We start from the raw sequence: 13788 nt of genomic DNA, 5'->3' as shown, positions 1-13788 counted from the left end.
GTGTTTAGTAGTTTAATGAAAGGTATACAAAGGTGAAAAATAAAAAAATGACTGACTACAGTTACAGTCTTTATTGTTGGCATAACTGTACTGCATGTTGTTGCCTTTATTCAGAGAGGAGGACAATGGATGGAGTCCGAAACACTTAACCCTATCCGTCTGGGTTCTCTCGATGTACTCTGAATTCCTCCCACAGTCTAAAGAAGAGCATTTTAGGTTAATTGGTGACTCTAAATTGCCCGTAGGTGTGAATGTGAGCATGGCTGGTTGTTTGTCTCTATATGTCAGCCCTTTGATCGATTGGCAACCAGTCCAGTCTCACCCAGTGAAAGCAGCCATAGCCTCCAGTCCCCAAACACCAAACAGGAAATGCAGAGTGGCTTTTCAATGAGGAATTAGTGGTTTGATTTTCAATCTAATCTGTTACATATTAATTATCCAGTTCAGGTTTTTCATGAGAGCCCAGGGGGCTTATGATCACAGGGCTTGTGTTGTGGTCTGCACTGATTGGATATGTAATTACACTTATTGGGAGATGCAGATTGGCTTCATGTGTAGGCTTTTCTTCAGAGGTTCAGGGCTACGGTAGATTTGAAGAAGTATGAATCAGGCTTTTGTATGCTGTTGCTACCCCGTTGTCTTAAAAAACTTCACATCTTTTTATGTCTCCACCAAGTTTTCCTCCAGTAGCCACAAGTTTGAAAAGGTGATCTTCTTTTCCACCAAAGCTCATTATTTCATAGGATCTTACTTTGTGCTATACCTCAGTTCATGAACTCTAGCTGCTCTTCCTTTCATCATTTTCCTAATGATGTTCAGCTCTTGAACTGCATAAGGTATCCGGCAGTAAATAACTTCCACTCAAGACCAGGCCTGAGAACAGAACTGCCTGGGCCCCTGAAAACCCAATGAATGGTCTCTCCTCAGTTGTGATTTATTGATAATATCACTGCATGTGTACTGAATCAGTAGCATTGGTGCAAGCGTCCTGGCTAACAGTTACTTCATTTTGGACCTGAAAACTGTGTCAGACTATAGCTGGGGTCTGACATTGGAACTATTTATTCATGCTACTTTTTTAACCCCTTCTCAATACATTTTCCACCTATTTTTGCTATTGCTTTTTGCCACTTTCAGCCTATTTTTTTTTGCCACTGTTTACCTATTGGCTACTATTTTGTCACTCTAATGTTTAAACCCATTTTGGCTGTTTTTGCCCTTTGCTGCCACTTTACATCCATTTGTGCTACACCTAGCCCATTTCTGAGACTGTTTTGCCACCATTCATGTCCCCACTTCTTTTTGGTACTTTTGGTCCATTTTTGCCACTTTTTTGCAACTTATAACACAATTTTGACACTACCTATCTATTTTTTAAAGATGCTTGAACCAATTTTTCTGCTTTTCACTTTTTTTTTGCAACTTTTTGCCCATGTGAGCCACAAATTTTGACCGTTTTGACCAATCATACCACTTTTTACCCATTTTTTACCACTTTAAAGCCATTTTTGCTATTTTATTTCCTATATTTGCCCTTTTTAACCCATTTTTGTATTTTTACGTCCATATGTGTAACTTAACATAAATTTTTGTAACTTTTCGCCTATTTTTGGTTGCTTTTCACACTTTTTGCCTCTTCTGGCTCACATGAGCCACATCTTTTTAAAATTTTCCCCCATTTTTGGCACTTCTATATGCTACTTCATTTTTCCATTTCCCACCTTTTCCATATTCTTTGCATCTTTTCTGTAATAAAATCTGTAATTATTTTCCAGTAAAGCTGTCTTAGTTTTTATTGCTTTATTTTCTGGCATTCTGATATTTGTGCAAATCATGGCATGGCTTTGAAGTGACATTATTTTCAAATGGTTTAGTTCAATGTGCCCATCCACATTGTTAACATTAACAATAAAAAGGTTATTATGTTCTTTTGAAAAGAGGTTAACATTTTGAAAGAGGCTAAAAAATAAATTGAAATGAATAAATAGAAACGATTTTGTTGCTTCCATAAAAGTGGTTATTATTCAGATTGAAAATAAAATGTTAACACAGCCTAACTTTATAGTGAGCCCCAAATTAGTTGGTCCCCAGAAAGCTTTCCCCTGTATCCCCTCTGCTTTTCATGTACATAACCCAAAAACTGTAAATTATTTGAACATTTCAACCAATTCAATTTGTATTCTTGAGACTTTCATGGTCAGAAATTAATTATTGATAATTTTTTTTATTATTATTTATATATGGATACTTTCATAAAAACATCTAAAATAGGATTGTTTGAAACAAACATGCTTTAGGTCTTTCAACTGAAAACAGAGGAAAGAAAACTCCACAGCACACACTTTAGCCACTGCCTGTATTACAAATAAAGAAATCAGAGCTTAATATTGCAACACCAACATAGTTTGTTTCGCTAAAATAAAAATGAACAAAAGCAACTTTCAAGTTCTACAATTTTCAAACTAAATGGACAAGGTTGAACAGACTCCTTAAATAAAGATCAGCAAAGTGTTTACTTCAATATTTTAACTGTTTTTGCTCAGTTGCTTGCCTTTCTCTGCACATCCCTCATAAACCTCTCTGCTCTCTCACTGCACACACAGGCTGTGCTTTCTTCTCTGCATCTCTGCCAGTGTCTCTTTCCTTGTATCATGCGCTGCTGTGAGGACTTTCTTTGTCAGCACTGTCTTTGATAAAGTTGCCTAGAAAGTTCGGTTTGAGTTCTTCCAAGCGGTTTTGATTTCGCAACAGCAGGGGAGCTATAAGTGTGGATAAAAAACAAAAGTAGCTCTACATGTAACAAAGAAGTTGCACCAACATGAGCTGACTGACAGCCTCCTTAAGACTTACTTCACAGGGTAAGCATCAATTTTGGTATTAAACACAAAAACTCAACTTAAACCAATTAAAAAGAGGAAAAGTGAATGCTACACATTCAAGCAAAGGCTTGGTGGAAAACAAAATAATCCCACAGATCTGAAGCAGAGGGGACATGATACAGTGAGGGGCATAGAGCTCACAGGGCTGAGTACACTGTCTAATGTGTATTTCTAAGCATATAAAACGTACTTTATATTTTACTGCAGGGTAAGAAAACACATGTAGGTCTCTTTCTCTTGAGACTACATTCTAAAATGAAACTGATGAATAATGTCACTTCATGAATCCTGAATGTGTCTTAACCTCCTCTGACCCACCAAACCTAACAGCAGGCCCATCATTACAAAACCACCATGTGCAGCAAAGTGTTTTTCTAAATCCAGTTTACTTTAATTGAAATTCTAGTCCAAATACCAGAGGTGTCAGGTAGAGTTACAGGGGAATGCACAAGCCCTCAAGAAGGCATCGCACTGAATCTTATATATAACCCGGTGTGGGATATAAAGCTGCAACCTTGTTTTAGAACAAAAGAAAACACAGGAAATGCTTTTTAAGTCTGTTGGAATGTAATAGGTCTGGCTTTAGAGCTGTTAAAGCTGGGGCCATCAATGCAGTTAGGATAAGCTATATACTAGGGTTGTGAGACAGCTGGAGCATTATCGATATATTGATTAAGAAAATGGAACACTAAAGAGATTTTCCTGCTGTTTGACTCACCTCATCACTACTACATGGCTCCCCATGGTTGCACATTAACATAAATGGGGTAAGCTGAAGTTGCTTGTCCAAAGACAAAGTTGAAATCAGTACTAAAGAACAAGTTGGCAGGGTAAGGTGGAACTGATGCCATATTGCAGCAGATAGAAACCTTAATCTAATCTGGCCTGGCAGACTTTTTTTTTACCATCCCTAGCATGGGATATAATCATATCCATCCATCTTTGATAAGGGCTGAACCCTTAAAAACAATCCTTGAAAATGATTGGATGAATGTTCCATCTCTCATTCATTACCGGCCAATCAGAGCAACAAAAATATGACGTAGGGGCTGTATGCCACTCTGGGGGGTTTGATACACTATACAGGCTTGACATATAGCTATTATTGTAGTTCACTATCAGTGGAGTCAGTTGGTGAATCAAACTTAGAATCAGGAGAAGATCAAAACATCTTTACACCAAGAAAAGCTCTCAGTGCAATTCTTAGTTCTTTTTTTATTTAAAAACTGCTGTCAGTCCTGATAAAAACTGTTGCTAAAGCGACATCCAAGCTAATGTATTCACTGGTTGCCATTGTTTACAAGCTTGCAGTAAAAATAAAGTCCATTGGCTTTATAAGGTTAACATTTAACACATTATTTTCCCTTTTATGGGCATTTTATGTTCTTCAGTTAATCTGATATGGTGTATGTATATGATTGTCTAGGACAAAGTCATCCCAGAAAGAGTAATGGAAACACTAATGTTTTAATATAACTGATAAAATAAATCTCTAAAGCACTCTCTTAGAAACATTCAAATGCCTTAAATGAAATGTGTTGTAGTGTGTGGACCTTACAAACACAATGAAATGTGTTGCTCACTCTGAACACCTGCCAAGCTGAGGGGAAAAAAATGGCATGGCCCCTACATTGATATGATTTCTGGAGCATATAAGACAATTTTGATTATTTGTGCAGGTATAGGGAATGATCTGAATATTTATGAGAATTCTTGGTTACATATATAGCATCTGGAAAGAAAAGAAGTGGGTGTACTCCATACATCCATGCCTCTCTGGGTATGCATCACTGCATCACTGCTCTATCTTATCTTATCATATCTTATAGTATCGTATCATTTTGTATCTTATAGTATCATATTGTATCGTATCACATCATATCATATAGCATTGTTTTGCTTTTATTGTATTGTGTTGTATTGTATTGTATCATATCGTATTGTTTTGTATCGTATCATATTGTATTGTATCATGTTGTATCGTATTGTATTGTATCATATCACATTGTTTTGTATCGTATTGTAAGGTATTGTATAGTACTGTATCGTATTGTTTTGTATCGTATCGCTTCACACCGTATCGTATCATATCGGTTTGTATCGTACCGCATTATATCGTTTCGTATCGTATCGCATCGCATCGTATTGTATCGGATCATATAGACAGTTACCCTGTGAGTATATCCCTGTTATAAATACCATACAGCAAAAAACATCTTTCAACTCAACCTTTAAAAAGTTGTTGAAGAATGCAACTCAAAGGCCCAGTCTCATTTCATACTTTTACCCCTACCCCTTACCTGCCATTTTTAGTGCCCCCTAGCCCTTCAAAACACAGTTACAAGGAGTAGTGGTGAAATCACCCCCTATGAAACTGGATGACCGCTCAAATTCCTGATGCATCATTATTAGTCATCGACGGCATCTAAGTTAACAGACACAATAACAAGACCAGAAATTTGTACTAGAAATGATTTTTTTAAATGCTGATTTGTGAGGACCATACCACATTAAATGAAACGAAGCCTGCAGGTTATTTCTGTCAGTAATCTCGAGCACAATCATTCACACCTGACATGCATCTTAATCAAATCACATGACTCACCTCCTCCTAAACTAGTGGTCTATTTCTTCTGCTGCATCACTGCGCCTGGATCAACACTGTGCTCTCGCCTTCAGTTCCAGCTATCTTAACAAATGACAGATAAGTTTGCCTTGAAACTGCGTTGGCTGTTATCTGTCACATCTTTGACCCGGAGTAAAGCACGTTCTTCAGGTAAGGATTAATCATAAAGGCACATGATAATTGAAGCAGTACTGTCCATGCTGTGATCTCCATTTTACATGCTAAAGACTGCTGAATGCTCAATCCTGCATGAGATACGTGCCTGATACATCCAGCCAGCTGTCTTCAACAGAAACCTCAATAACATGATTAAACTCCACTGATGTCCACTAGCCTGCTGAATAATCCAAGGTAAACGCAGAAAAATGACACTCCACTCTGCACGCAGGTTCGTCTATCAGCCTTCCATCCAAATAACCCGGTTGTATTCTGGCTCCGCTTCCTGTTGACATCATGCCCCATTGGAAACGGAGTCCAGCTCAATCTTTATACTCATCTCTAAAAGATGAGTATAAAGATTAAAGAAAAGCAAATGTGAAGTTGAAGCGGTAATTGTAGAATTGATGAAAAAGAAATGTTAAAATTTGTCATTGTAAACACTAACGCAATTTCTTTTTTTTTCCATGATAAAAAAATGTGACATCCTGGCTTGCTGCCTCATGGGTCTGCTCCCTCCTATGTTTGCACAAATGATAAGCTCGTGGCACTCCTCAAGCTACGCTATCTGCCCGAGCTATGGATTCTCCAGGAGCAACTCTATGGAGCAACTCCATTCTACACATCAAACAGCACCAAAACCTCAGAAGAAAGGTCTGACCCATCAAAGGCTTGAATCAAATGCAAACTTTCCATGTTTGAAGAGCTGCATCTGCTCTGCCTTCCTCTGTCAATGCATATCAGGTGGTTTGCTGAGTTAGGAATAGCACAGTACCTTTATTGACTGAAATGCTGCTGGATGCATATCTCGACTAGATGGTATATTCCTCTGGCTGTAATGGTGCATATAGAGTATGGCCTGAAGGTGACGCATGCCCAGGTCTATCACATACCAGTCACGAAGTAGTATATTCCTCTAGCTGTAATGGTGCTCACGGAGACCTAAAGGCAATGCACGCCCAGGTCTATCACATAGTAGTCACTAGTATATCCCCAAGTTGCTACGGTACACTTGGGAGTGACCTGAAGGTGATGCACACCCAGGTCTATCACATTGTATACTCAGATCTTAGCATTGGGCTCCCTATTTGTAACTTTTGGGGGTTTTAAACTGTTATCTTACCACTCCTCAAATTCTGTATGCAATCTGTGAGGAGTGATTAAGTTGGAGCCTGATGCCAAACATATTATGTTACATAATAAATGCTTAAACAAACTTCAGCTTGAGATTATTGGCTGAAATCCACATTAAATCATGAAATTAGATTTCATTTATGAAGAAACTACCCACATTTGTACAATTCTTTTTTCATATTTTATATATTTCTCATACTTGCTCTTTGTTTTCCAGACTGTGCAGGTGAAATTAAATGCTGTAAGGCACTGTACGGCAGGGAGCAGGCTTCCATGTTAATGTGGTTGGGTTTGCATGCAACCAAGTATCGGGAAAGGTTGTTAACAAGTGGAGAAAGAGAAGGTAGGTTTCGTGCTGTAGTGTGTGTAAGTTATGTCTGTATAAGTGTGTGTATACCACAGACCCCATGGGACAACAAGGTCAGTCAGGGCTGCGTTTTAATTAACCAACGGTTGGTTTCATCCCAACATCAGCCTAGCTGTTTGTATGGCAGAGAGCTGCTACACAGCAGGCATGAAATAATCCCCTACTGATTCACCTCACTGTCTTTGTATCTGTTTCTATCTCTTCTGATTTGCTCTCTTTCTTTTCTATAAACATGTTTAAAACGGTGTTTCGTTCCATCTTATCACCATTCATCTGTTCTTTCATTGTGCTAGAATTTTTCCCTCCTTTGCTCTCTCTCTCTCTCTCTCTTTCTCTGTGCTGTCTGCTCTGTTGCACTCTTTCTCTTCAGTTTCCTCGTCTGATCTGCGTGCTGGGAGCCCAGTGAAGAATCAAAGCTTTTCACCACAGTGTCAGCTAAGGGGACGGTCTGCTCTCACCCCGTCATGTTCCTGAGCCATTTCATTAGACAGAGGGACACTCCACAGAGGGAGAGAGTCAGTGGTTTTCTAAGGAGTATGTGTGTGTGAGAGCTTAGGTGTGCTAGTGTGAAACATAAGTAGATAGACAGGAAATGCAGAACCTTGGTTCGTCTTCACTCCAGTCTTTTTTCTCCTTTAAAGGCAATGAGAGAATTACTGGTCACTTTGTAACCCATCTAATTTCAACTATACGTTTACATTTCAAACCCTGATACCTGTCATCACGCATGAAAGAACAGGTCCAGTCAGTTTAATTTTTGTATTTTTTCTGTTGAATTTGGGCCAACAAATAACTAGCTTGGTTGGTCATTGTCTTGCAGCAAAATACATTTTCTCCCAAGCCTCAGAATGAATAAGATTGTCCACCAGGATTTTCCTATATTTGCTGTATTCATTTTACCCTCTACCTTTACAAGCCATCCAGGACCAGATGCTGAGAACTATCCCCACAGCATGATGCTGCCACCACCATGTTTCACAGTGGGGATGGTGTGTTTGTGGTGATGTGCATTTTTTGGTGTCCAATAAACATAGTGATTTGTCTGATGGCACAATTTTGGTCTCATGAGACAACAGAACTTTGTTCCACTTGACCATGGAGTCTCCCACATGCCTTTTGGTGAACTCTAGTAAAGTTTTAGTCTTAGTTTTCTTCAACAGTGACTTTCTCTTTGCCACTCTCCAATAAAGCTTTGACTAGTGAAGAACCCGGGCAACAGTTGTTTTATGCAGAGTCTCACCCATCTCAGTTGCTGAAGCTTGTAACTCCTTCAGCCTTGGTGGCCTCTCTCATTTGTCTCCTTCTTGCACAGCTGCTCAGTTTGTGAGGACAGCCTGATCTAGGCAGATTTATGCATGTGCCATATTCCTTTCATTTATTAGTGATGGATTTAACTGAACTCAGGGGACGTTGCCTTGTTCAAGCTCCTTGAAGGTTATTTTTGTATCTATCCGCTGAATTTTATTCTTTCAGTAACTCTTTCTCTAGGTTTCTTGGAGTGTTCTTATGTATTCATGGTGTAATGGTAGCCAGGAATACAGATTTACCAGTGACTGGACCTTCCAGACACAGATGTCTTTATATTACAATCACCTAAGACACATTCACTGCACTCTGGGGATTAAGGGGATGGATAATTTTCATAGACACATTTTTATAACTGGTTAGGTGCTTACTAACTTGTTAACAGTCAGCCTGATGTTTCCAATAAGAGCTGAGCTGAAGTAGGTTTTATTGCCACCTACTGTAGTGGAAACAAGCATACTTCTATCAATAAATAGATTCTCTTGAGTTAAATGGCCTAACTGAGCCATAACCGTGTGACGTCAGTTGTCTGCTTACAACAGGCGGACTCAAACGGCTCTTGAAGCCAATCCATGGAAGCTTCCATATTGAAATCGCAGTCTCAACCTAATTTTGGATCAACCTAACAGACGCCCACTAAGCACGACTTCCTGTCAGCCTGCTAGCTAGCATACCGGTTGACAGAAACGGAGCATCTGCCTGCCGAGCTATCCGTCAATCAAATGAGCCGCGCCAATCAGCTTTCATCCTAAATATAATCCAAACGATCGTGGTACAAAAAAATTCACCCCCCGTACAGTGGGAGCACAATAAGACACTAGCTAATGAGACACATTTGGTGTTTTGAACCAGGCTGTAAAGCGGTTAATTTCTAGTGTCAAAACCGGCTGTTTAACATGTGTCCAGACTAGACTTCCAGTGTTCCTGCAGCCAGCCTCAACTGGACACTCGTGGTAAAGCAATTTTTTGCACTTCCCCATTGGCTTCATTTTTAATGACTGGAGGTTTCCGCTTGGGCCAATCAGAGCAGGTGTGCGCCGCTTCCGAGGAGTAAACTCCATAGAGAACTGCATAACGCGAACCATGGTGGCTATAGACATGTCAATACACAACTTTTGATGTTTTGAAAAGAAAATAACTCAATGCTGTTCTTTGTTCTTCTTTTAATGAAGAAATGTCGTCAAGTTTTGATCAAACTGACGCTATAGCAGTATCCACGCTCATGTCTTCCGTCATAATTGCACCGGCCTCTTGCCGCTGCTGGCTTATGTCACAACTCTGCCACGCCTGAAATTACTGCCTCTTACTCCTGATTGGTCCTGTCACTTGCTTACAGGGCCCAATCTGCTCATATCGGAGCTTTGCAAGATGGATTAACCTGTGAGAAACACAGAAACGAGTGTATCCATCTGCCTTGCAAGGTTATAAGACACCTAACATGCTTGTAAACTGACCCCATTCAATGCGAAGTGCAGGCGGCTGCTTCATGCTCAGAATGTGCTGAAATACATAATGACAGACAAAATCACTTTTAAAAAGCTTTTCTCCCTCTAGGTCATACCTTTCATTTAAATAAAATGGGAGTATACTGTGAAGTAAATATACCTTGAGGAGTGTTGGTTTGACAGAAAAAATTAATTTTAAGACACCAAGAAACACATGAAGGAGGGCAGAAAAGAAGAGAAACATGATCTGTGAATCTTACTGTCTGACAACAATCACTGCAGGCTGAAAGCTCATGTACAGTACTAAAAGTAGCAGATACGCAGACTCCATATGGCAAAACACATTGTGCTAAAAGAGCTACAATACTGAACAAACGACGCATGTTGTGGGCTTTACTGAACAGAATGGAAACTGTCATGCCTCGTTCTGTACATGAAGTGAAAGAGATATCTAAGAGATATCTAACAAAAAACCAAACAGCTTTGGTGGCATCAAACGATCAGTTGCTACAGACAGACTGACAGGCGACAGGTGATGCACAATGACATACTGAACCACTGCTGGAAAGAGGCTGGAGCCGCTATTAGATCTCACACAGAGATGCAGAATTTTAATCAGTTTTTCTTTTCCTAAATTAATGCTTAGGGTGCGTGTTGTTAAGTCAGTGCTGCAGGAAACACTGTATTAATATCTGTCTGCCTCACAGGCAGATAAAAACTCCTCACAGGTTGTTTAAAACAAGCAGATTAAGCACAGATTTCATCAGCTTTGAGTTTTGATTGGATTCTTTCTTAAAGGGGGATAAATAAGGTCAAGAGGAAGTTTTCTTTGTCTGCTGCCATATATCCACACTCCATTCTCCCTCTTAAGCCTCAATACAACCCAATCCACTTTATGTACCGAGTCTGTTTAACTAGGCTTTGCTGACAGATGTTTGCCTGCTAATTTGTGTTTGGCAGAGAAGATTATTACGGCTTACTTACTCGACAATTGCTCAGCTCCTCAGCGGACAGGATGATAGTGCCACACTTCTTCCCTGGGATTCCTCTGTGGGGCAAAGAGAGAAAACAATAAGAGCTCTGCAGAGATTTAAAGGAAACAAAATCCTGATTGTCCACTCTTGAATCTTGAGTGATCAATAAAGCCGATGAAGTAAATTAATTCTCCTGATTACTCTACAACAAAAAATGTATTCAAATAAAATTAGCACAATGTTCAAGTTTTAACTTTATTTAAAAATTTATTTAGTGAATCACTCAATACAGATATTTGCACAACCTCAGAAGCTGTTGAAAAATGTCACCTTTATTGGCCATATTGTAGGGTTGGTATGTTTTTTGTACATTTTGTTTAATGTCCCTTCAATCTAAGATAAAATTGCAAATGACCACATGTTAATGTAGATTTTTAGTTAATGGGATTTTTAAAAGTACAAATGGAAAATTAGTTTGTTAAGCAAAAAGAGTGAATAGAAGGAGCAAAAGTTTCTGTTTTGGTGAATGTCTTTGAGCATTATACTGCAGCTAATAAAGTTTCAATTACACTTTCTTGTCTTCATTATTAGAACTATTACTCTCTCTGTAGTGGTGTATTGATCCACCCCCTTTTGACCTGTTTGGAACACAGAAGGTAAAGCCCTTAAGCTCTGAGCTTAAATATGGTAACCTTGTAGCATAACAAGGGTTATATCACTGTTTACTCCAAGAAATATATATCTCAATCTTTTCATAGTTCAATGTTCTGATATGTTGAGTGTCAAGCTAGATAGGGAGCCAAACTGGAAAGAAAAGAGTCTGTTCTTGCTGTTAATGCAAAGACTGGCACCTTTCACTTCTGTATCATGTCTGAAAACCATTTCTCTTTTGGAGAGAACCTTGATATAGGAGGCTAAAACTACTAGTTCTGTTCAAAGCATCTTTCATTAATGAATGGGCTGCACTTGGCATCTTTCTACTTTTGGAACCACTCAAAGCACTTTACACGACATGTCAGACTCACTCATTCACACTTCTGGCTGAGGCTGCCATACAAGGAGCCATGCCCAGCAGTGAAGTGTTTAGTAAACACTGTAAGAAATCCATCCATCCATTATCAACACTGCTTATCTCATTTGGGGTCAAACCACTATGTTGTAAGAAATGTGCTACATAAATAAAATTGGTTTGGATTGAATTCGGATCCAATGTAAACCCAATGAGAAACAAAGATAGACATTTTGGGGGTTTGTGTCATTCCTCGGAAACTAGAACATGTTGGAAGTGACCCTCCCATTTTCCGATAAAGGAAACTCTTCTACCTTGAGCACAATTTCTAATCAGGGGTATTCCTGTGTGCTTTTGTCTTTTAAAAAAAATCCTCTGACACCATGTATTTTTCCATTTATTCCTGCAGCTCTTCACATTTCAGTGTCAATCAAAGTCTTTTAATTCAGTCTCCAGCTTGTTCAGAGCTTAGCACCAAGGCTTTTAACTTGGATAGCAGAGACCATATTAATCAGAGTCTGCTACAGAACTGAGTTTAAAAGCTTGTTTTCCTGATGTTATTTCTGCTTATATAAGTGAACTCCCATCCTCATGCTGTCAGAGACCTTAGGTCATCTACCCCTGCAGAACAGGAAGTACAGATCGAGATGGTTTGGTGACAGGGTTTTCTCAGAATCCATTAGATTTAACTGTTTCTGTATTTGTTTTTTTCACTGTCAAGGATTTGTGTCTGTTTTTTGTTGTTGGTTTGATGGCTGTCTGTGTATACCCACTTTTGAACTACTCATAGGTCTAGAATTGCATCTTATTGTCTTGTACACTAAATATAACATCTATTTACAGTATGAACGCATACTAAATGTTACTCCTTTCATTAATCAGGTTGAGTAACATCAGTGTGTCTCTGAGGCCTTTTTACCATCTCACTTGGGGATTGGGGAGGTTTATTGTGGTCATTCTGCAAGCATGTGTTAATTGACTCATTTATCACCTGTGTCATGATAAGACGAATGTCCCTAATAGTTTGAAAGTGTCGTATGTAGGGCAGCACTGTGGTAATGGGTGGAGGTTTCTTTTATAGTCCACAGAAGCAGGAGAACTTGTAAGTCTTCTAGTCTTTAATATTTCATATAGAACAAATACACTGCAGGCTGAATTGGGATGTGATACAGTGCGATGCAATCTGATGAGACCCAACACAACACAGTGCAATATGACTGGCCGAGACATGACGCAATACAACAAAATATGACATACAACACAACATGATACAATGTAACATGTTGGGATCGGGACTGGACTGGGGAAAAATTTGGCACTGGCATTTTGCTCAAACTGGCCCCTTACAACAGATCGAATATGACGTGACTGCACTATGGCAAGCTGTATAACCAAAAGCAAAAACCAGAAGCATGCTTGCACTGTATTTATTTTGCCTCCATTTTGGCCACATGAAAAAAATAAGGGGAGCCCTCTATTTTCTAGATTCTCAGCATATGAGACCTATGATTAGGCATGCTAGACACAGTGCTCATGCAGGCAGTCTGAAAGCCCTGACTTGTTAACGTATATATGAAATTAAAATCCGTGTCACAAAAAGCCGTGTCACAGCCAAGATACGGCTTTTCTGCACATCTCATACGTGTAGTCTGAAACAAGCTTAAGATAATGCAAAGATTGTGTGTAGTTCAATGCTAAACTTTGATTTACAGTAATTTTCAAGTCTTTATCCTACATTTTCCTTGTTGACTTGACCTGATGGAGTTGGGTTTTGCAAAAGAAATCCAGAGTTCAAAAGGCTGCATGAAGTGCTCTCCAGCTGTGCTTGTAAGTGCTTCCTTCTCTTTGTAGAGGTGTGTGTCTGAAGAGGCAGTAAGAGACCTTTGATCCACA

The 13788-nt window shown here is 39.2% G+C and overlaps 1 protein-coding gene across 1 annotated transcript in view; it reads right to left on the bottom strand.

The window, feature by feature from the left end:
• Positions 1-13788, bottom strand: part of cpne5b (copine Vb) — a 216478-nt gene that overhangs the window by 69586 nt on the left and 133104 nt on the right. Inside the window, exon 7 of the mRNA XM_041783064.1 lies at positions 10897-10960. Coding sequence (XP_041638998.1) covers positions 10897-10960 — 64 coding nt within the window. The remainder of the gene's footprint in view (positions 1-10896; positions 10961-13788) is intronic.

This window comes from Cheilinus undulatus, linkage group 3 (genome assembly GCF_018320785.1).
Source record: "Cheilinus undulatus linkage group 3, ASM1832078v1, whole genome shotgun sequence".
NCBI classification, from domain to species: Eukaryota; Metazoa; Chordata; class Actinopteri; order Labriformes; family Labridae; genus Cheilinus; species Cheilinus undulatus.
This window is presented reverse-complemented; position numbering and strand designations above follow the sequence as displayed.